Here is a 24,528-nt window from a genome sequence, read left to right as displayed (position 1 = left end):
TGTACTGTACAGTCAAACAAATTGAATCATGACCCAGGGTGGAACCTTTTATTAATAAATTTCACTTTGATTTCGTAGACAAAAGTATGAGATGTCAACATGACATTAGTAGCACAAAGGTTCTAACCTAAATAAATAAATAATAAAGCTATTCAATGGTGCGTGTGAAGTTCCCAATCTGCACTGGGCCCGCGTGCGAACTACGGCCCAGGCCTCTCGTTCTGAGAGGAGGCCTGTGCCCAGCAGTGGGACGTATATAGGCTGGGATGGATGGAAAGTATTGGCGTGTAATGTTTCGTCGAATCGTTACTATGCGATGGGTATTATCCTGGCTGAAATCTGGTTAGGAACCCACGTACACCGGATCGCTGATGCGTGCCATCTCCATTGTAACATCACGTAAGTATAATTGACAAAGCAAACAACAAAAATAGCATAAATAGGCTTTATAAACAGCATTATAAAGCTTTTCGTCATTACACGTGCAAAATTACAGCTCTAGCACTAACACTACCACTACACTAACACTAACACTTGCTAACACTAGGTACACTAACAGTGAAGCCGCGAAAGGACGGACGTTACGGACATTACCAAACTAAGTATATGTATACATACATACACACACACATAAACGCACGCACACGCACACACACACACACACGCACACACACACACACACACACACACACACACACACACACACACACACACACACGTACACTCGTCGCACAGGTGTTTTACACGAGGCGGGAGTAAAGTGAGTACTTTAGTCCCTAGGTAGTAAAAGTAATTATTTTTTTAATTTACTTCGTGTGACTTAGATAAACTTAAACAGCCAGTATAACTTGCTTAGTTTTTGGCATCAAATAAGATTGTGTGTGGACCACGATGTTACGTTCTTAGTCTACGTGGTCATATATATTTATTCTAGTTTATGTATGGACCATTTCGCCCATGCGATTTTGTTATATCTGTGTCTGGTTGGAATAAAATTAGGTAAAGTACTATTCAATGGAAAAAATCAATCGTGTAAACAAAGCAATTTTTCACGATTACTCCGTAGTTACTTACATTTGAACGCCAATCCCGATCATATTCACATCTCAATGAACTTACCACTGTTTTTAACAATCATTTTATCATTAAATAATCGTGTAAATATGTTTATTTTATAGAATTAATTGGAAGACGAAAATCCGTTATATCCGTGTGTAATTATAACTTTAGCGCCATCTAGGAAGCGCGCGGTCAAAATGGAATAGGTACAAAGTGCCGTGGTTGGCGCCAATTAGTATGAGTCATCAGATTAATGTAAACCTGTAATCGAAGTTCGTATCGCACCGTCTCTTTCACTCGCGTATTAAATGACATAAGCGTCAGCGGAACGGCAACCTACGAAGTTCGAGTTTTGCACTTCGTGGTATAGGGCCTGCACTATAGGTAAAGACGCCTCTGTAAACCAGACATGTTGAAAAACAAAACACTGCTTAGTTCCTATTTATTTTGCCGCCCAGCATTCTTTTTAATTTTTCACCGCACAGGTACGAGCTCAGGCCATAGCTCAATCCATAGAAATAAGGTCCATAAAACAAATACCTATTAAATTTCGAACATTGGAAACGAGTCTGCATAATTATTAATGTAAAGAACAAAGAGCTCTATCCTGCAGCAAAATCGAGACCAGCTAGCCTGTCGGAGATTTTTCAATTACAATTTCCATTGAAAAATTAAATTACATTATTTGCTTTTCGTTTTTAGGGTTCCGGAGCCAAAATGGCAAAAACGGAACCCTTATAGTTTCTTCAAGTCCGTCTGTCTGTCTGTCCGTCCGTATGTCACAGGCATTTTACTCGAAAACTACAAGATGTATATCAATGAAATTTGGAGTACAGATGTCTTGTCAAAGCCGCTATTTAGTTTTGTAGTCAAATTACAAAAATAAATATTTATAGGGGGCAACTCCATACACGTAACAGAAATTGAAAAAAAAAATTTTTGACGCGTCAACGTGTGGCACAAAGTTCGACAGCTCTTTTAAAAAGATAGTAAGGTTTCTCAAAAACTTTTTTGATTAAGTGAAGATTTCCGGAAATAATCGCTCCCAAAGTAGCAAAAATTGTGTCCCCCCCTCTATCTTGTAAACCGTTTGTCCACAAAATATGGAAAGGTAATGCTTAATAAACACTTTCAACTTGGATTCAAGGATTCAACATGATCGGATATACCTACCGTTTTTGAGTTATTGCCGAAAAACTGCGCTTCTCAACAAAAGGACGTAAGTGCCGTGAAGATACGCTCTTTTTCTGGTAATAGATTTCAAGACAGTAGTAAGTGTTTTAATTGTGTAAATTAATATAATGCACATACTATTACTTGATTTTTTTCGTAATGGCTACGGAACCCTATTTTGGGCGTGTCCGACATGCTCTTGGCCGGTTTTTTTTTCATTGTTTACTCTGATACAGCGGATAATATGTTCGTATTTTATAAATAATTTGGTATCACAGTATTTTGGTAAAGTAGGGTGCGCACATTTCAAAATTTTGACGAAACTGTCCCAAAATAACAGGGCACCCGGATTAAACAATGTACTTAATGAACAATCAGGTTCGCGTTCTATTAAGGACAATGGACAAAAACACTTCATAGAATTCCGTTGTGTTCCTTGCCATTGAAAGGGTTTAGCGTTTGTATGTACACTGTGCTGCGAATTCATCTCGGAGAGCAAAAGAGCAAACCATTAGTAAACAATCGTAACTTTATTTAGTCATTGTATTGAAGTGAAGTAAACATTGTAATGATGAAACACTTGAGTTGAGTTAAATCTAGTACCTATTAAGTAATAGGCTAAGGACTGTAGAGTTTTGAACATGAAACTACCGTCAGTCAGACTCGCTCGTAAGTTATCAGTTACAATACAATTATCATTTAATATAACTAGAGTTATTTTATAATTTACTTAGAAATTATGAAGGTTTGTTTTCCTTAATTGACTATGATGTCGTGATTGTTATTTTATGGAAAGTTTCTGATCTAAATTATTTATTAAACACCACAAATCAATAAGTGACGAAGCAAATAAAACGAAAAACACGTGGTATATTGCATTTCGATCCAATTTATGAAAAGTGTAAACAAAGACGCCATTTATCCGACCACAGACATTCAAAGATGTGAAAATCTAGAACCTATTGCAAAATAATTAATCTGTTCATTAAATCGATTAACGTATTGATTGAATAGATCAAAGTATTTTTGTCTATTTTATTATTTACAATACTTGATTTCATTCCAGAGACTGTTTATTCAATTATAAAAGCAGTAACTATTTTTTAATTTTAAGGAAAGTAAATATAAATCGCTTATTTGATTTTTAACCCTTAATTTGGCAAGAATAAAAATATCGAAATAAGGTTAGAATTATAGTTTTTTGGGGTAATTATGTTGTCATATACACGGTAAAAATAGTAAAAAAAAATCAAATGTCAATAGTTTTCAGAAAAACGTATGTCAAGTATGCTGGACGTTGCCAACTGGGCAGAGGACAGGACAATTGTTTCAATGTCTAGTATACTGGCCATTGCCAAAGATATGTAGTTTCCCGATTATTTGTTTTTAATCAAACAAAAGTATACAAAATGTAAAAATATTTATTAGAAAATCACTTTAAACAATCTACAGACTTACAATTGTTCAGCTTATTTTAAAATTTTCTGTCGAAAAAAATACAAAAAATTAAAATATTAACAATTTTCTGACAATCAAGACTGATAAACAAGTATCACTAACATGAGATCATTTTTATACTAAACCTATAAATCTTCTTCTATACTTTTTGAACCAAGTCAAAAGTCAGTCTTTTAAAATGAGCACAATGGACAAATCTTTTATTTACAATAGCGGAATGATAATAAATTTAGTATACTTCTACTTTGAAAATAATCATAGGTACTCTCAATGGAAATAATTGAAAAAAAAGACGCCTTCATTGCCAAAAAAAAGTCTAAGTAACTTATCATACCGCTCTTGTAATTAATAACAAAGACTACATTACTTTCAAGAACAAACCGGCTTCCGAAAAGGCTATAGTACCGTAGACCACATACATGCGTTGCGGTAGGTTATACAGAAGACCGAAGAGTATAACCTCCCCCTTTGCCTTGCATTTGTGGACTACGAGAAAGCCTTCGATTCGATCGAGACTTGCCGTGCCAAGTTGACTACCGGTATATCGAAGTGTTGAAGTGTCTGTACGAAAACGCCACTATGTCCGTCCGACTACAGGACCAGAGCACGAAGCCTATTCCTCTGCAGCGGGGAGTCAGACAAGGAGATGTGATCTCTCCGAAACTGTTCACCGCTGCATTGGAGGATGCTTTTAAGGTTTTGGACTGGAAAGAACGAGGCATCAACATTAATGGCAAGTACTTCACTCACCTGCGATTCGCCGACGATATTGTAGTCATGGCTAGACCATGGCTAGTCATGTAGACCATGGAGGACCTCAGTGCTATGCTCGCTGACCTCAGCAAAGTTTCCGACCGAGTTGGCCTGAGAATGAACATGGGCAAGACAAAAGTCATGTCTAATGTCCATGTTGTGCCAACTCCCGTAATAGTCGGAGGCTCTGCGCTCGAAATTGTTGACGAGTATGTATACCTAGGACAAACGGTCCAGTTAGGTAGGTCCAACTTCGAGAAAGAGATCACTCGTCGAATCCGACTCGGCTAAGCAGCGTTCGGGAGGCTTCGCAGTGTCTTTTCATCCAAATTACCGCAGTATTTGAAGTCAAAAGTCTTTGACCAGTGTGTGTTGCCAGTGATGACATACGGATCTGAGACGTGGGCGCTAACGATGGGCCTCATGAGGAAGCTCAAATTCACTCAAAGGGCTATGGAGAGGGCTATGCTCGGGGTTTCTCTGCGGGATAGAATCAGAAATGATGATATCCGCAGTAGAACTAAGGTTACCGACATAGCCCGAAGAATTACGAAACTGAAGTGGCAATGGGCGGGGCACATTGCTCGCAGGACTGATGGCCGATGGGGTCAAAAGGTTCTCGAATGGCAGGTGTTCAAAGTCAAAGTCAATGTCAAATATCTTTATTCAATTTAGGCTAGAACAAGCACTTATGAATGTAAAAAAAAACCTACCACCGGTTCGGAAAAACCTCTGTTGAGAAGAATCCGGCAAGAAATTCAACGAGGTATTTTTTTTATTAACACATGTGATGCGGAAGGTTTAGCAGGAGATGCCAATAATGGAATAGACGACAGACTGGGTATATTCTCGTAATCCCCATTAAGTGGTATAACCTCTCGTATTATAGGTGATAGAAGATTTACTTCACAGTTATTACTTTGGTTTGTATCTATATTTTGTCAGAATCTTCTCCAAGTAAATTGAGTCATTCCAATGAGGAATTAATAGTAGAAGCGTCTGGAGAAGTGCTATTTCTTCTCAACTTGTTATTTCTACGATTTAATAATTAATTACCCATTTCTATAACCACAAAACTTACAGGTAGCTTTTTCGGTCATTTCAAAGCCAAAAATTTCAAAAATGGCAACCGATTTTGAAATCTTGCTAAGAATGACCGCTAGAAAACTTGTTTTCAAATTAAAAAAAAAACACATTCAATCAGTACACATCGGTTCACTCGTTTAAGAGCTACGTTGCCATAGACAGACAGACAAGACCTACACACAGACACACACATACACACATATACCGGTTAAACTTATAAAAGTAGTTTTTATTTCACTTTACTCATATTTGGCAAAGTGTATTATACTGGACATGACAGAAGTTTATAAAAAAACTACATCATTGGCATTGGGAAGTATGCTGGACATAGCAAAAGCAAGTTAAAACGTTGTGCAGTTGGCAACGGGAAGAATGCTGGACGTAGCAAAAGCAAGTTAAAACGTTGCGTAGTTGGCAACGGGAAGTATAATGGACGTTATACTTTGCAAACGTTAAACACACAAACAGAACGTGTTCTTAATGTCAACTATAGTGAAATATGTTTTTTAATTATTACTTAATATCACAATGGCAATAACTCATAACAATTTCATACAAAACCAAGAAAAAAAAACCATTTGTCGGGAGCCCGCTAGACGCGACCTTCCTCCTCTGCATCTTGGCGGCCACAGACGAACACTTGGCGTTCCCACCGGCTTGATACATTTTTTGGTGAAATAATATTAGCATTTAATTAATTTATGCTACTTAAAAAAAAACTCCATGTTTTAATATTACGTGTAGATTTATTTTTTTAGAATGTCCAGTATTCTTCTCGGTGCCAAATTAAGGGTTAAAATGTCAAATTTTCCACCATCTCCACGCTAGTCTATGCTAATACAGATTATACACATGTTTCAATCAAGAAATAACGTCAGATTTTGTCGAAGATTTTTCTAATGAAAAATAAATATTGAAATCAAGTGAATTTTGGTAAAAAAAGTGATTAGACATCTAAGTATGTACGAAATTATATTTGAAATTTACTACGAACTTTATGGTGAAGAAAGGCATAAGGCGAGGAAAGCTGCACTTATTCAAATTCTGCATGGTGTTTATAAAGTTCCCAAACTGCACTGGGCCCGCTCGGAAAGTACAGCCCGACGCCCTCTCATTCTGTTAGGAGGCTTATTGTATTCAGTAGTGGAACGTGAATAGGCTGCAATAAAGATTAGACAATAGGCGGTCTTATCGCTTAAAAGTAATCTCTTAAAAACAACCGTTATACTCTACTCTACTATTATTATTTTTTAAACAATTTTGGTGCAAATGATAAGGACTTTGGTAATAATGCGAAAGACAGTACTTAATAATGGTGCTATGGTGTAATCGTGATGCAAAATACAGCAATAAGAAGAGAATACTCTGCAGGGCTACTACGAAACTCGAAACTCGAAGTTCGTATCGTGCGGTCCCTCCGCTCTCGTATTAAATAGTATAAGTGTCAGAGGCACCGCACGACACGAACTTCGAGTTTCGTAGTAGCCCTGCATTCGTCTGTGGATTACTCATTAACATGCTTATCGCCCTGTCGAATAGATTATGGAAAAGTAACAGTCACATGACATATCGATCGGGACAAATAGCTAATTAAACGTTGAGTACTGTGTGTGAGTAGCATATAATATACCTAGACTAAATCAATTAATCTCTGAATAAGTAAACCAACTTGGTAAATCGTACGAACTTTGTAGTTTGGTTTATATTATGATAAGAACTAAAAAAATTTTTTAAGACAAATGAAAGTTGAAGAAGCTTGAAAGTGATCAGGGTTAAAACGAAATGGCGTCCGTTGGTCCTTGATGCACTCTAAACGTTAACTCTAGTGTTATTATTTCAAAACGAAAAACAAATTATCACTGTTTTTTTCAAATGTCTCTTCGCTATCTCATGTTTACTTAACCTTTATAATTTATCAAGATCAAAAGGTTATCGGCGATCATGTGTTGCCGTGAGCAAAACATAGCAACTGTCAGTCAACTCGCTAAGGCTTTGCTTCCGTAAGTACCTACTTATTTCCAACGTTCCATATTTTAGTCTATTGAAGTTTTACGATGTTTTTACCTATTTTCTTTATTTGTGGATTTGAGATCATGGCTCATTCATTAGTCATTTTGAAGTAAGGAACTAAGTGGGTAGTTATAGATTTACCCCCTTATTCATAAAACTTAACAAGCCTATGTCAACTAACAAATGCTTTGTCCCTTTCTAACAAATACAAATGTCGAAGTGACAGATAAGGACAAACGAATTTTAGCGGCATTTTAACTAAAATAGGTTTGATTGTCGTTTATGAATAAGGGGGTTAGAAGATACAGTCACTTAACATTAAGGTTTGCTTTCCTGTGGAAATTTTGAGAAATTTACACATTGACCGTGGTGATTATTTGGTAAGTACATTTTTCACATATTTTTATTCATTAATTATTTGATAAAACACGTCATGACTTACTTATTCTCATTTTTAATTGCACTAACACACATGTTAACAAAGCACATACAAGATGCATCCTTAAATTAAGTCGTCCATTATGTAGGATATTCAGTAGGTACTTATCGCCTGATTTGAATCGATTAATATACAACAAACAACGTAAATTAGGGTCAAACTGTGAACCAGATTAATTGTGTTTCATTCAATGTCATTCGATTGCTAAAAGTTTACAACGAATTCTGCCTATCTCAGTTTTAGATGAAAAGAAAAACCAGAAAAATAAGACCAGCGCTGGGAATCGAACCCAGGTCCTCGGCATTCCGTGCCACGTGCTATACTACACCACCACTGGACAGTGATACAGACCACACCTTTAAAATTAAACAGAAACAATTCGAAACATTCACAGTTCCAAAATAAACTTTAAATAAAACACAATCTGGTTGAATTTTGAAATGAGAAAATTTCGAATTATTTCAGTTTAATTTTAAAGGTACGCGACACGAATTTCTCCTATGCACCATATATTGTGGTTTTTCTATGCATCTATATTTCAGTTTATATTTTCGATATGGGTTTTACGGGATGACCGCAAAAGTAACAAAAAAATTGGAATTGAAATAAAAAATACAAAAAGATTCCAAAAAAACAATCTTAATTTGATTGCTTAGTAACGACATCTCTTGTCCGGGTGAGCGGGTAGTTCCAATGGGGTGCTGAAAGTTTCTCGATGAGGGCTACAGCATAGATGCCGCTAGTGTCGCTGCTTAAGTGACCTAATAAGAAAACAAACAAGCTGAGATATGTGGTGCATAAGAGAAATTTGTGTCTGTATCACTGTTCAGCGGTGGTGTAGTAGTATAGCACGTGGCACGGAATACCAAAGACCTGGGTTCGATTCCCAGCGCTGGTCTTATTTTTCTGGTTTTTCTATGCATCTTTATTTCAGTTTGTATTTTCGATATGGGTTTTACGGGATGACCGTAAAAATAACAAAAAAATTGGAATTGAAATAAAAAATACAAAAAGATACCAAAAAACCAATCTTTATCTCAGTTTTATTACAAGGGGATTTAAAACTCAACGGGGTCCTTATTAGCAATGTATGCGCGTGATAACAAGTTATGAAAATCGGCTTCGAAGGACCAAATGAAGAAGAAAGCATTCAGTTATTGTTATAACATAGCTTAAAAAATTAAATTGTGAAAAATCATCATTCATTATCCAAATACGTCAATGTGAAGAAGCTAACAAATAAACAATAAATTTAATTCGAATTTGTGCTATTGATGTCAAGAAACACATGTTTATTCGCTGCGTTGCGCGTGACTTTGTCAATACATACACAAAAGGTAGTTTATTACCCGGACTAAACCGGTTTAAGATGTCAAATGGCTAAAAGAACTCCTGAATACTACAGTGATGGAGAATAAAAATTTCTATTATTATTATTTTTATTATTATTAGTATCGACGAATACGTACTATTGATAATAAAAAAAAATGAAGGCCAATATAAAGAAAACGCTCTTTCCCGACTCTATGCAACGAATTCGAACGCGCGCTATCTTTATTTTACGCGGGATAAAGCAACAGGCAGCTGTCACATACAGACTTAGACGAGCCGAGTTGGTAGTATTTTTAGTGCTATCTCAAGCTTCTAGCCAGTTTCCTGCATTGTTAACTTAATTACCTCTGACGGGGAAAGGTTTGGTCATGATCGTCTCGGTGTTCGGCGGCAGCAGCCGCTTCGTCTCCGGAGACATGACACTGGGGCACAAGTTCAACTCATTTTTGTCACTCGCACTCACGCCGCGAAGCCGGAGCGACGGCGAAACGTTTAACACTTCCATCACTAAGCACTATCTCGGCATGACTGACCGAATCCCGCGCGGTCGGCTCTCGGCGGCCAGCGCGCGAGACGCGCTCCGATATCAGCTGATATTGTGGAAATTCATGGAATAACGCGTCAACCGCGACAGCTATAGGTCATTGTAGCGCTCTCGCTCTTGCGTGTGCGCTTTATTACGTTACGATGCGCAGTTACGTACGGCAGCATCCACTTTTTACGAGATAGTCCGGGATATGTACTTATTTCATTGGTATATAAAAATATAACTTAAAAGTATGATCAGACAGTTCTTAACAATCTATTTCAGCACTTAATCACTGCAGCTACTTGACACTATTTTTAAGTGTAATACTTTATGACACCGTCAGTATGGTATTCCAAACTGAATTGCCGTAAAGTCGTCAACTGTCAAAATCACGAGTTGACGGGACTGTCCCGCCAACAGCACGTTGCTTGGTCACTCCCGATCGGTAATGAAAAGACGTCAAGTGCAAGGACGTATGCTAAGTGAAATATAAATATAGATAATCATAGTGTGCGCACAATGATTCCGTCGGGCGTCGGATGCGAAACTGTGCGGGGTTTGGGCACTCTGCCATGGAATAAGGAGCGTAATTACACGGCGACTGCGTATGCGCTTGTTCCCTGTTCACCGCGGCACATCTATTCTCTCAAACACTCGATATAGAGTACAGGCGCTATACTACGATGCGCAAAATTAGAACTTCGTACAGGCGCGGATCCAGGCCTCAAATAAAACATTTGGTAAATTAAATAAATCAAAAAACCCGACTGCTAAAACTAAAAGGAAGAAAATGGGCCAATCAACTATTTTACCGACACTTTGGGCGTCTACTGCGTTACCAAAATTGTCTCTGGCGTTACCAAAAATCGTACTTCCAACAAGATATTTACGGATATTAATCCGTGACCTATTAAGGTTGACTTACGTAGGATGACATGTATTCATGTACACCATCTATTAATTACAGAAAAAACATGTTTACTTACAAAAATCTGCAATTGTTTGAAAATGTCGCGGACAGATTAGTGCGGTAAAAAGTTGATTGACCCAAATAAGTCTAGTGGTGTAGAACTCTGTCAAGAAGCTATTTAAGGTTCAAGTTGGGACCCATTCAAATCGTAATCAGCTCAAAAAAAATCTCGGTAATGGGTCCGACTGTTGAACTTTAAATGAGCTTCTTGACAGAGTTCTACACCACTAGACTTTTTTTCTTCCTTTTAGTTTTAGCAGTCGGTTTTTTGATTTATTAATTTAATTTTTATTTTTACTTTTTTTTTGATATTTATGTGAAAACGGTATATTGAAAGTTTTATAACCCATATATATTTAGAATGGGCTAATTATTAGCTTTCATTTGATACCCATATTGTTACAATACAAAATATATTTTTTTCATTACATACATAATATAATCACGCCTCTTTCCCGTAGGGGTAAGGCAGAGACAATCTTCTTCCACTTGCTGATCCTTACATACTTGTTTCGCTTCGTCCACTTTAATTATTCCCTTCATACATGCTCTTCGGTTTAGGGTATTTTTTTTCATTCCTCCGCCATATTTTTTTTCGCAGACGCCATATTGAAATATTATATAGCCTATGTCACTTCGACAGTTATGACGAGTCCAATGATACCTCATATGTTACAATCCGTCCAGCCCTTTAGGCTGCAGCGAGGACCAAAGAAATGGACATACATACTCACATACTCGTACATACATACAATACATACCCTGAAAAAACATAACCTAAAAGGCTGTGGTCACAGTTAGGGAGATAGGGGAGCATTGGGCACTTTTTTACTTAGTCGTAATAAAGCTATTTTTTTAACAAAATCAAACTTTTTACTTCTTATATTAGTAGCAATATTTGCTTCAATTATCACGAAGAACGTATACAATTATATAATCAGTCTCAAATTGCAAGAGGTTTTCTAAACACTGTCAAAAGTGCCCAAACCTCCCAATGGTCGGGTGGTTTGGGCACCTTAATGGGAGGTTTGGGCACTGTATTAAATACGCCACTTAATGGTAAAATACTTGAATATTAAATAATGTAACTATAAAAACTTGCAATAAAATCGACAAACAATCAACTGTTTTAAACTATAAGTACTCAAATACTAAAGATTTAGTACTCAATACTCAGTATATCTTACTTCAGTAATAAATTTATCCAATATTCGGTATAACCCAGATAGGCTTATCAAAAGTAACCTTATTACCATATTTTTGGGTTTGGCAATTTGGTTTTGATGTCTTTGTGGCCTAGTGGTTTGACCTATCGCCTCTCAAGCAGAGGGTCGTGGGTTCAAGCCCCGGCTCGCACCACTGAGTTTTTCGAAATTCATGTGCGGAATTACATTTGAAATTTACCACGAGCTTTGCGGTGAAGGTAAAACATCGTGAGGAAACCTGGACAAACCTGCGAAGCAATTCAATGGTGCGTGTGAAGTTCCCAATCTGCACTGGGCCCGCATGGGAACTACAGCCCAGCTCTCTTGTTCTGAGAAGAGCCTGTGCCCAGCAGTGGGACGTATATAGGCTGGGATGATGGATGATGATTCAAATTCAATATTTATACGCAATTTAAATCCATCCAAGTAATTATATTTTAACGGACAGAACCTACATTTTAAACCGATTGCCGAAACAAACAATTGTGGCGGGACATTGGGCATGCCCAAACTCCCTCTAAAATTAGTGCTTAATGCTCCCATCCCCTCATTTCACAAATAAATTCAAATATGTTTTTTGTAGTCTAATGTTTTACCTTAATTTATACGTTAATATTAGCTTTCGCAAACACATAACTAGATGACAATACAGAAACTTACGTCTTTTCGAAGATTACGTTGTTATTTCCTTAGAAATCCCGTCAAAATATTTACTTTTTCACGCACGAAACGGTCGACGGCATGTGACACTGACAACTAATCAAAATGGCAGATGACATTAGCCTGAGCGGTGTTGCCAGTTAATAAGCTAGCCTACCACAGTATACAAAATTAAGTAGCTTCCATACGCCACGATTTACAAGGTGGTGCCCGAACCTCCCGACTGCCCAATGCTCCCCTACCTCCCCTACCCGTAAATCGGTCAAGTGCGAGTCCGAGCATGAATTAGTCATGAAACACGACTCATGCATGAACTTTTGAATTTGACTTTTTCCGCGCATCAAGTCATTGGCCATAGCATCTCGATGGGTGGTGAAAGTGTGTCGCCACAAGTCTATTAGGGTTGTGGGCATGCCCATCGTGCCCACACCGGTGATCCGCCCTAGACTTTGTATCTTGCCGTCCCGTGGCTGACGCATATATTATTAGTGAGAGTGACAGTACCTACGTTATAGGAACTTTGTTTTTCGAAATTCGTATTAACTACTTAGCTCCGGTAGGTAATGTAAAAATCTCGTAAGTATTTCAGATTATTTATTAACTCTTACGTCTTTTGGAACTGTTAGACCGCGCGAAATGGCGTAGGTAATATGTTTTTGCATTTTCTCCTCAATGTGATGAACATCATTGTTTGTATCACGGGCCTTAGGAGATTACAAACTCGAGTCATTAAAAGCTTCTAATAGACTCTCGTTAGTAATCCCTTTCTTACGCCCCTGTACTATATTTTCACGTTCAAGTTATCAACCCTCATGTCTCCGACATGTTGATTTTGTAACTAAGTAGAGTCGCGTCTTACAATTACTGTTTCAAATTACAACTCCCCTATTGTGCCATTCTTGAACGCGGAACGAAGTGAACAGAAAAGAGTAAAAACAACGATCACCTACAAATCCGTTTCAAGATCTCTGCCTTTCAATACTTTTCTCAATACTCGCAACTACGCTCGTAACCTCACGTAGCTGTAGGTATCGACCAAACAGTTGACTTTATATTTCGCTCTTCGTAACTTGAATCTTTGCGGCTCAAGTGTGGTCCCGGCAACTTCTGCGAAAATTGTGAAATTGTTGAGTGTCTACGAGGAGTCAGCCTCGTCTTAAAATGATTTCAATCTGAGGAATTGTTATGTAATGTTGAAGTTTGTGTTTCTGTGTGGACATTTAAATTGTTTACGTGATTTATCAGGGGTCGTGAAGTTAAGTGGTGCGCGTGTTGAAGACATCTCTGAGTAATTTATTCGAGTACATTTCTGTAAAATTTAGATATGTAATTCATATGTAACCATTTAAATTTTTTATTTATTCGTTTCTAATTTACTTTGTTATGTTAGCTTATAAAAATCTATATATTGTCGTAAGCTAGTATGTTGTACCTACAAGGTGTTAATTAATATACTGAAAACGGTCTTTATTATTTTAAATCAGTTTATTGCGTTTATTTTCAAATATGTTAATTATTTCAAAAAATATTCTTGTCTTTTACTAAGTCAGTAATTCTACTTGACTTCTAAATGTACACCCTTAACTTAAGTCACAACTTTGTATTGCACTTGTCGAAGTGTATTTAGAAGAAAACCAAACCGACATTAAAACATCAGCATTAAATTATCTAAATACCTAGAATGCTACCTTAGTGCCTTAAATGGCACATGCTGCATTATTAACTTTTAGACTGGGCGCAATAAAAGATATTTAAAAAAACAAAAACAAGGTATAATCGAATCGATTCTACTCTCGATTCCGAGCAAACTACTTCTGGTTTTCAGTTATTTAATTAACAGCTTGTACGAGTTTAGCATACAATGCGCCGGATGCACATTTGATCACGTCACACCTACATTCTGTGATGAAATGGGTTGAAATATAAAATAGAAACCATACAATAGTAGGCTCTTGATAACTAAAACCAATTACCGTGCTACCCCGTGACCACACGTGTAAAACAGCTATGTCTGCACGACACGTGCGTATTTACATTGCAAAACCCTAAAGCTTCTACATTTGTTTATTTTATTTATTTACTAATGTAATGATTATATTTCATCACTTAGGTACGCCCATAGATCCATACTCAATATTATAAATGCGAAAGTGTGTGTTTGTCCGTCTTTCACGTCGAAACAGAGCGACGGATCGACGTGATTTTTGGCATAGAGATAGTTTATGGGCCAGAGTGACATAGCTAGGCTACTTTAAATCCCGGAAAATGCACAGTTCCCGAGGGAACAGCGCGTTATAACCGAATACCACGCGGACGAAGTCGCGGGCTGAAGCTAGTTATACATATTTGAATATGGGCGCCGCGAACGTAGGGATCTTCAATAAATTTCAAGAGTTTCAGAATACCACCTTACAGTAGTATGGAGTGAACATTTTCGTTAATCAACCCGGATATAGAAGCGTGACTTAACTCACGCAGTAGTGTACCTACAGAAGTAAAGAACAATCGCAATAAGTATTTAAATACTTATATGTGTCATGTAAGAAAAATTACAATTTCTTGGGAATCAAGTTGTTACGATGCTTCGCCAGTGTCACCTTAGCTCTTATTTTCAGCCAGTACTCGACTGCGGGTATGCGCCTGCGTAAAAAAGGCTAACTACTCAGACGCTGCTTCGAGATTTAAATAAATGAAGTATGCTACCACCATCTTGCTCGCTAATCCTGCCGTGAAGCAGCAGTGCTTGCACTGTTGTGTTTCGGCGTGGAGAGTAAGACGGCCGGTGAATTACTGGCACGTGAGGTATCCCATCTTAGGCCTCTAGGTTGGCAACGCGTCTGCAATACCCCTGGTGTTGTAGATGTTTATGGGCGGTGGTGATCTCTTACCATCAGGAGACCCACTTGCCCGTTTGCCATCGAGTCGAATAAAAAAAAAGGTGTGTGCAGGTTCTCTCACGAGGGTTCGCTTCATGGCTAAGCTCGTGGTAAATTACAGAAGTCATTAAATAACACACATGAAATCCGGAAAACAGCTGGGCCTACTACGAAACTCGAAACTCGAAGTTCGTGTCGTGCTGTCCCTCTGACACTTACACTATTTAATACGAGAGCGAGAGGGACCGCACGACACGAACTTCGAATTACGAGTTTCGTAGTAGCCCTGCAGGGAACCTCCAGCAAGCCCGGGGTTGAATGCACGATCCTGTGCTTGAGAGGCCATAGGGCAACCAACTAAGGCTACCAAGGCTTAGCTTGCTAACTATATTGACTTATTTGGACGTATGTAGCTCTATCATCACTAGTTAAAAATAAACTACAATGTATATGTTCGAGACATTTCTCGCCTCAATCCCCTCGAACCGCTCAGACATGGTGAACGAGCTGGAGATTCCCGACGTGACGCTGTCTCCGTACATTTTCGACCCTGAGCCGTCCATCAGCAGTTCGTCGCTGGTCACCGGCACGAGCACCGAGGAGTGTGAGTTCCGGAGTCTCAGCACGGACTCTAGTCTGCCACTGTCGAGGGCCATGACTGACTCTGAGATCGACTATGATCATTATAAACGGGTAAGCACGGGTATGTTCGGAGGAATCTAAATAAAAAAGGCAATTGAGATACCTTTCGTATACACTGTGTTCTTAGTATTGTACACCAAGCGCCGGCTCTAGCCCTTGATTAAGGTAGAGCGAGATGTCTACACCGCATCCTCGCCTTTCTAAAGGCGCCATCATAATTTTATCTGGAACTGATGCCCCTAGCCATCTGGCGTCTAGAACGACCGCTGCTCTTGCTCCACCTCAGCAGGGCTACTATACGAAATTCGAAAGTCGAAGTTATCGTGTCGTTCGGTCCCTCTTGACACTTGTACTATTTAATACGAAACCGAGGGGGACGATACGACACCTTTGAGTTTCGAGTTTCGTAGTAGCCCTGCAGGCCCGGCACTGGATACAATGCTTTCTTTTGGCAAATTTTCCTACCTTCATTATGCTTGGTAATTTTACGTTTTCAAAACCAGGAGAAAAGGAATCAAATTGCAGACTACACAATACTTTGACATTTAATAGATTTTCTCCTTACCAGTACAAACGGATGAACTTGACAGATCCCTGGGATGCAATGAGGAACGCTATGGCCGCGTTCCCGCCGGAGCATCTTACATCGTTGAGCAGGTTAGTTTGGATATACAACATGGTCCTTGCTAAGCAGTATTTCCCCAGAAGTAGCGACTCCTAACGCCATCTACTGAGCAAATTATAAAGTCCAACATCCTGCATCGCACCTGGTTATGCACTCAATTGCTTTGTAGTCTCAAAGCTCAGTTCAAAAAGTTTAGGACTAGCCAATGTCGGCAATTCCCCCATGATTTGTACTCACATTTTCGTTAGACCTTTACTTCTGTGGAAGGTAAAATTAAACTAACAACCATTAACCCAAGAAAATCGTCATAAAGGTTCAGTAGTGATCCTTAATCGACGACCACGACTGCTCTGCCAAGAGTCTAGGTAGGTACAGTCGAGGAAACTGAATCAACTACTAGGGTGGAACTTGTTCGCAATAAATTTCACTGCGATTTCTTTGGAAAATGTAAGGGGTGTCAATATGACATCAGTAGCGCAATAAGGTTCCACCCTGGTACGCAATTCAGTTTCCTGGACTGTACCTAATTAGAAGATACTTATTGTGGTTTCTCAATACATTCCCTACAGTCTCCTGTCAGACTCTACCGACAGTCAGGATTTGCTGTACTCGCCGCTAGCCCGCGATGAAGAGCTGCTGCTGCGGCTTGAGCGGGGCTTCCAGGACTGCTGTGTCTTTGAGCTTGAAGACCCTGGACTGCTGGAGCTGGAAGAGGCGCTGCAAAGCTTGAACTTGGAGGTACAAATCTGTAGTCTCCATTAAGTTATAGCAGTTTAGACTACCTAGGTTTTGATTTGTTTTAGGAAGTTTAGGAAAGAAAATGTCTCTCCGTTGACAACCCAGGACAGATTATCCTGGCGCAGACGCACAATATTAGAACCGAATCTTATGCTGTTCTTTATTCATATGAGTATTTTGTATTTATATCCTTAATGTTATTACTTTAGCTATTATTTTTGCTTTCAGAAACTGTATGCAGAAATGGACGCCACACCTTTGCAATACTAGTGAGAACTAAATTAATAATACTTCCATATATGGGTAATGGTAATTTGTAATTTGTGCAATAATTACCCGGTAAAAGAATAGTCCTGATGTAGAGTGGGTATGTTATGTAGCAACTCTATTGCTATATCTATAAAACAAATTTCCAGCTCTATTCTTTGGATTATCGGTGCCAAGGCATAATATCTGTCTGGTGAGAGGTTTTTTTACAAGCTTTTATTTAGTTTCACCTGTCCCGTTGTGTCTCTCCTGTGTAATCAAATCTTGCAAGTTAAATTAGACCAACTGCCAGTAGTTGGATTGACTTGTCTTGAAATTTGGTATAGATACTTATGTAAAAATTGCGTGACAATACAATAATCTGGTAGTGACATCCTGCTAGTTCGGCTAGGATCGTCTCCGCAGGACGGAACTCTTCAACGGTTAATGGCATCGATTTGAAATTTGGTATGCAAATGTAGTTTGGGTGACAATCAAGTACAGCCAACAAAAAGTACAGTCAGCAAAAAAAAGGCTTGTAAGTATTATAAATTAAATTTTAAACCAAAACTTATTTTCACCCAAAATAACCTCGTGTTTGACCACAAGCACGCATAATCAGGCAAGCTAAAAATTAAGCGAATAAGAAAAGATATGGCCTAAGCTAGAGCATGCTTGCTTGGTTGAAGACTGTCAGATTGTAGCGTTTATGGCCTTGGGAGGCATTTTGGGACTAGGCATTTAGTGGAAGATTTAGCAAATCAAAAACAATATCGTGTAAAATGTACTTTTAATGGGAATGATTTCCAACATCACAACAACTGTATTTTAATCTAGGTTATGTACTTAAAACTGTCATCACATTCCTGTAATAGCTAATATTGTAAGAAAGGTATTGGCAAAATTGTATTGTATAACTCTTCATTGTACATAAAATACATGAATTTAACAGATTAGGTAACTACCTATTAAGATTATTGATCTATTTAATTGATTCTTAGTTTTACATAAAATAAAAATTATTTAAAGACAGAAAATATAAAGCAGGATAATTATGAGTTTACATACATAAAAAGATTATTAACAAAAATTATATACTCAGCGGCACAAAATTTGGCCCACTTTAGATACAAATATATCTAATATCTATTTCTGCATACATTTGAAGTTCTGATTTTTTGCCGTTCAGTATATTCATCGGGGGAAAAAATGTAACAAGCATAAGTACGTCTTTTTGGTTATACAGCCACAGTTAAATTGTACCAATACCTAACGAGCCTCGATTATCGAGGTATCTCTCTATAAAATAATTTACAAATGTTTAAAAGTGATCACCAAATGAAATTGGGCAACTTAGCCTCCACATGAATTACAATAAAAATTACTCAACATTTAAAAATAAATAACCCCGTTGCTATATTAATCCCTCTTATGTGACCTCATAAGCAAAAAGCATTCATAACATAAACATACAAACAATTCAGAAGTCACCTCTTTCACACACACTTTATACAATTAAATCACATTCAACAATTTCGCCAATCCTTTAAAAAATAATGTGTAAGGTGTAATTTAAACTTATTATAATATTGCACATTTGGAAATTATGGAATTCATAAATAAAAAACATACATACATGTGTACCTACACTTTCTGTTATATAAAAATCATTTTACAATAATATCATAGAAAACAACGCAGTGTGATTTAACTCCGATAAAAATATATGTATTTTGTTCGTTGGAATACTAGAATACTAGTAGTATGACAGAGGTTTTGTCCACTGATAGTAATTATTTAACATTGACAAACCAGAAACTAGATAATATAGTTCATTATTCCGTGGTGTAAGGTCCGTATAGGTCACCATCTCAGGTAACGCATATCTTCACTACTGTGAAAAAATCTCGTAGGTATCTCAATCCAATACGTCAAAAAAGTTGACCATTGAAGTAATGTTCTAGATCACTCAGAAAAATGATCGAATTTAGTAAGAGCTTTTATAGAAGTAGTCTGTCTAAAATCTCCAATCGCATCTTCTAGACAATAAAGGATTTCTAATAATAATAAAATAAGAAAATAGATTTATATTAGAACGTTTAGAAATAAAACATCATTGAATTTTAAAATCGCATAGTTAACTTATTGGCACACCTATTGTTACGTTTCAGCGAACAAAACCTCTCTATGCACGTGTAGTGATATTATTTCTAGCTACATAGTATCTATTGTAGACGGCAGAGAGGATAGGTCACAGAAAGCGTATTCTATTGTAAACGTTACAATGTCGGCACATACGCTCATTACTTATTAATTACGCTTATATTTAACAGCCGGGCGAGCATACAACGTTAATCGCATTAAGAACCATCCCTTTCGCACTAGTCTCATTCGAAAGAGATGAAATTTCCACTTGCGGCAAGCCCAGTAGGTCGCCAAATCAGACGACGATCAATCAGAAGTGGGATCGCGATCATCCTAACCTAAAATCTTAAAACTACTTATTATACAAAATATTGCCAATGTTCAATTTGGTAACGTTCATGACCAGGTTGTATAGTGAAAATCAACAACCGGCTTTTGGATTTCAGTAATCATAGTTCGCTGCCCTAATAATGGACGTGCTTACAGACAAAAAGGCGACCATAAGTTTAAAACGCGTATTACTTTAATATAAAGTAAATAATAATTAATCGTGTTTAAAGCGAATTCTAATAATACTTAAAAAGAAACAGAACGCAATACATTTTTTCCGCAAAACATTGACGAGCAAAAATAACGGTTCACTTTACATCAAAGTTTGTGTAAAGTTTTCATACTTACGTATGATTTGACATGAACAAATAGGCATCGTTCATATCACTGGTTTCGTGGAAACCAACTTTTTTATTTAATAATCCGAGTAGCGAGTGCATGCAGAACTTTACGGAAAACAACACTCGAATGCGGTTTAAAACCGTAACCAAAATCCCTAAATAAACACTTCCGTATTTCCAAATACTTGACTCGTAACAAATAGGCAGGATAACATGAATTTACTCCAATCCAAATATTATATATACTTCACTACGCATGCTTTTGGCAAACTAAAACATACTATTTTGAACATGAAACTACCGTGAGACTCACTCATTTTAAATGATAACATACATAACGAATAAGTCACGTCTGAAATCGAGTTTAGATCGTCATTTTCGGGCTAATCCGTAACCCTTCTTCTGGGAGCAACGCGGGTAGTTGTGCGCCGGCATTAGTTTCGTCGGGTAGTCGCGCGAGCAGAGCGGCGGCGCGCAGTGCGCGTGTTGCAGCAGCCGCCGAGTCGCGTTGCTCCCAGATGAAGGGTTACGGATTAGCCTGAAACATGTCGAGCTAAACTCGATTCAAACGTGTTAACATTTAAAATAAAACAAACTATGTTATATAAAAATCACCAGTCCCTTATAAAAAAAATGAAATATCTTTATGTATGAAAAAGTTTGTACAGTCAGCAGTAGAAGTGGATGAGCTGTTATCTACTGCCAAGGTAATAAGAATGTTTAGATCACTATGTTTAGTTTTAGTTATTCATTCAATACATCATTAGATTATAATTTACATAAATGTCAGTTATAAGAATTTGTATTGAAGTCGTCAAAGGTAATTTGAGCACCACAACTGATCTACGTCTGCTGCTGACAATTGTAAAGAAAACTAAACAACTAAAGCGAATCAAAGAATTAATACATATATATACTGATAGCCACAAATTCCTTATTAATTAAACGGGAGAAAGATCGTGCTAAATAAACAATTGAAAACTTTAATCTTCGCTACTATCAAATGCCGGTTGTGCGGGTCATAGAATTAATACATACTCTAGAACATTACCCAAGACTTTCACTACAAAAATCGTACTGAAAGAAACTATTCCGATATCTTATCGATAAACCCCAGTGCAAGAATCGTGCAAGTAGCATTACATTGCGGCTCTCATTAGACCACTTTATACTCATTTGCTTGTCGGCCTCACAATGTAATACAACTTGCACGAGATCTAAACTGTTGCTGGGCTTCATGCTTGTCTTCATTGACTTAGTTGTCGCGGAAGTCTTGGATAGCACTTAAATAACAATGCATGCACATTGTAGGCACAATGAGTGTTCCAAACCTTCTCTAGTTGAACACTTGAGGGTGCATGGCAAGTTTGTCGTGGTCAGCTCTAGAAACAGTGAATGGCGAGAACAAATACATAGGAATTGTTTGTCCAACGATACAACGGATCAATGGAACGGTTGACGTTCTGTACAATGTTTTATAGTTCACCACGACAATATTTTAATATTTTTTTGTCAGCAATCAATGCGTGAGGTTCTCTTCTTTTATAATAAAGAGCAATAAAAACGCATAGAATTACTTAGAGACTTCCTTATATAGAATACGTTTTTTTAAATGAATTTTAGTGCGCTTGTTCTTTGATGAACGAACGTAAGCAATCTTAAAAAAATATATATGGGACAACTTGACACCAATTGACCTAGTCCCAAACTAAGCAAAGCTACTATGGATACTAAAAGGATATATAGAGGATATTAAAAGTCCAAGACCCGAGAACAAACATTCGTATTATCTGCCCTGGCGGAAATCGAACCCGGGACCTCGAGCTTCGTAGTCAGGTCCTCTAACCACTTGGCCATCCGGTCGTCTAATAATAATCTTAATAATTTCATTCCGTGTTATAATAAAAAACAAGTGTTTATCATGTGATATTATTTTGAAAACTTATGTCACATGCAGCTTGACCATACACGAAAAAGAAAATGTATTTTCTAAAACGTATCAGGAACATACCCAACTGTAAGTCTGTCTGTCGTCACACCCTCGCACCCCAGTCTTGACTCTCGCTCTCTACATCTATGCGCCTCTACTCGCGTTCAAACGGCTACTCTAGTACAACCCTTAAAGCTAGTCTAAGATTTACTTTAACAATCTATTGGGAGCTTTGGCGTAGAACGCTTGTATCCTGTAGTTAAAAATAGATCATAAGATTTAGGCGCGGAGAGAACCAAATCTTTCACACTGGACTGACATAGTATAAAGTTTTTTATAGGATCTTTTTCTGAGCGCGCTAGTAAAAAAATCGATTCCTCTGCAATCGAAATTACTGAGTAATATCATGACACGTATACAGTATCTTTTACATTATAAATGGATATGCACTATCGCACTTAGATCTATCTAAAACTTTTCTGGATGAATTTTGTTCGCGTCTATTAGTTAACAAGAAAAGGCCACCATCATGCACGACCACAAGTACTATAAAAATACGCGTAATTCTGAAGCAATTGTAGCATCTCTATATATCTACTAATATTGTATATCTTTCCAATTTGGTTTCATTTAATTTAAGAAAACGTATGGAAGTTGCACTACAAGTAAGGGAGATCTACGAGCGTTCTACAGAGGTTATATTACGAAACTACAAAATTGCACTCATGTTGGTGGACTGTATTTTGACTAAACAACAATGATTAACTTAAGGTGTCGGAGGGGATATCAATGGGGATACCGTGTGTTTAATCGAAACGTTTACTTCTTAATTCAATAACGGCTCGCCCTAGGCAGCCATGCGAATGCAAGATCCACTGTAAACCCACCTTTATAAAATCCTTAAAGAAATGTAATGTCAAAACACGTTCTACGCAAAATGCGTCCGACATGTAGAAACTAATTAAGAGGTAGTTGCATGTTTGGTATGAAAATCAGTAAGGGGCTATGCACATGGCGTATTGTTGACGCAGACGACGCGTAGTGAACGCGCTAACGAGATTCAGTCATTTTGGCGTTCAAGAAAAGCGCGTGGTCAGAGACTAAAAACACGCCGTGTGCTTAGGCCCTAAAATAAAAGGACTTGAAACGTATTCAGAATATGGTGCCCACACACCTTAACCCTAAGTTCATACAAGATTTCATGCAAATGTGAAGACACGAGAGCAATTCCATAGTGCATTATTACAGTTAAGTGCAAACAATACAACACCGAAGACGAAATAATTGACACGTTAGCACATAGACAGTTATCAGACGGACACAGTTTTCAATATATAAATATATCTAGTTACAATCTTCTGACGAATCAAGCACAACACAGCGTAGGAATATCAAGGTAAGTGCCATTAATTGGCATATCGATACATACCAATAATACAAATATTGCGGTGCTATCGCCGCGATACCAAGAAATATGTTGTTCATACAGTTTTATGTGCGAAACACACAAAGATGACAATAAATTACAAATTGTTATCTGTATAGCGGTAGATGTCGCTGCAAAACCTAGGAAATAGAAAAGGAGGATGCAAAATTGTGCGGTGCCATCTTATTTCATCAAACATTAAGAATTCTGCTCACACCGTTTGTATCGTAAAAATTAAGGAGCGTAGTTCTCATTGTTCATAATAGCGATTAAATCGGTGTTTGTGTTTGAATGGGGCATATAAATGTTTGTCTGACGATAAATGAATAACTTTGATATTATGCTTCAGGATAATTGATCCTGGATATTGGTTGGTGGCAGGGCGGGCTACCCTTCTCGTAGGGGAAAATTTGCAGTCTTTCAAGATTTACAGAGTTCCAGAGGCTAAATTTCTAACGCTCCGAGAGAATAACTATTGCTCTCCCCACTTCTTTCTGTCAAACGGTAAAAAATAAGGGTAGAATAGAAAGAGATGGCGAAAACAAATTCACGCAG

General features: G+C 37.7%; 2 protein-coding genes across 7 annotated transcripts in view; one reads left to right on the top strand and one right to left on the bottom strand.

The window, feature by feature from the left end:
* The window catches only part of Pfrx (6-phosphofructo-2-kinase/fructose-2,6-biphosphatase), a 52,497-nt gene extending 42,105 nt beyond the window's left edge, over window positions 1-10,392 (bottom strand). For both annotated transcript variants that reach the window (XM_074099834.1, XM_074099832.1), the window contains exon 1: window positions 9,656-10,392. In XM_074099834.1, the coding sequence (XP_073955935.1) occupies window positions 9,656-9,815 (160 nt within the window). In that variant the 5' untranslated portion in view covers window positions 9,816-10,392. The remainder of the gene's footprint in view (window positions 1-9,655) is intronic.
* On the top strand, window positions 7,327-18,465 carry LOC141436787 (uncharacterized). Of its 5 annotated transcripts, none has more exons than XM_074099840.1 (6): window positions 7,327-7,919; window positions 16,044-16,243; window positions 16,761-16,849; window positions 17,387-17,555; window positions 17,784-17,824; window positions 18,284-18,465. In XM_074099840.1, the coding sequence occupies exons 2-6, from the start codon at window positions 16,046-16,048 to the stop codon at window positions 18,417-18,419; spliced, it is 633 nt and encodes a 210-aa protein (XP_073955941.1). In that variant the 5' UTR covers window positions 7,327-7,919; window positions 16,044-16,045; the 3' UTR covers window positions 18,420-18,465. The 5 variants fall into 5 exon arrangements, with proteins under 5 accessions (XP_073955941.1, XP_073955940.1, XP_073955939.1 ...); XM_074099839.1 differs by having other exon boundaries at window positions 15,964-16,243; XM_074099838.1 differs by lacking the exon at window positions 7,327-7,919 and adding an exon at window positions 13,763-13,861 and having other exon boundaries at window positions 15,964-16,243.
* The last annotated feature ends 6,063 nt before the right edge of the window (window positions 18,466-24,528 follow it).

The sequence above is a fragment of the Choristoneura fumiferana genome, chromosome 17 (assembly GCF_025370935.1).
Source record: "Choristoneura fumiferana chromosome 17, NRCan_CFum_1, whole genome shotgun sequence".
In the NCBI taxonomy this organism is placed as follows: Eukaryota; Metazoa; Arthropoda; class Insecta; order Lepidoptera; family Tortricidae; genus Choristoneura; species Choristoneura fumiferana.
This window is presented reverse-complemented; position numbering and strand designations above follow the sequence as displayed.

Excerpts from the sequence above, each read along its gene's own strand:
- LOC141436787 (XM_074099839.1), top strand. The coding sequence starts at position 15,995 with ATGTATATGTTCGAGACATTTCTCGCCTCAATCCCCTCGAACCGCTCA. Across the intron at positions 16,244-16,760 it reads ACTATGATCATTATAAACGG|TACAAACGGATGAACTTGAC; the intron begins GTAAGCACGGGT and ends TCTCCTTACCAG. Across the intron at positions 17,556-17,783 it reads TGCAAAGCTTGAACTTGGAG|AAACTGTATGCAGAAATGGA; the intron begins GTACAAATCTGT and ends TTTTGCTTTCAG.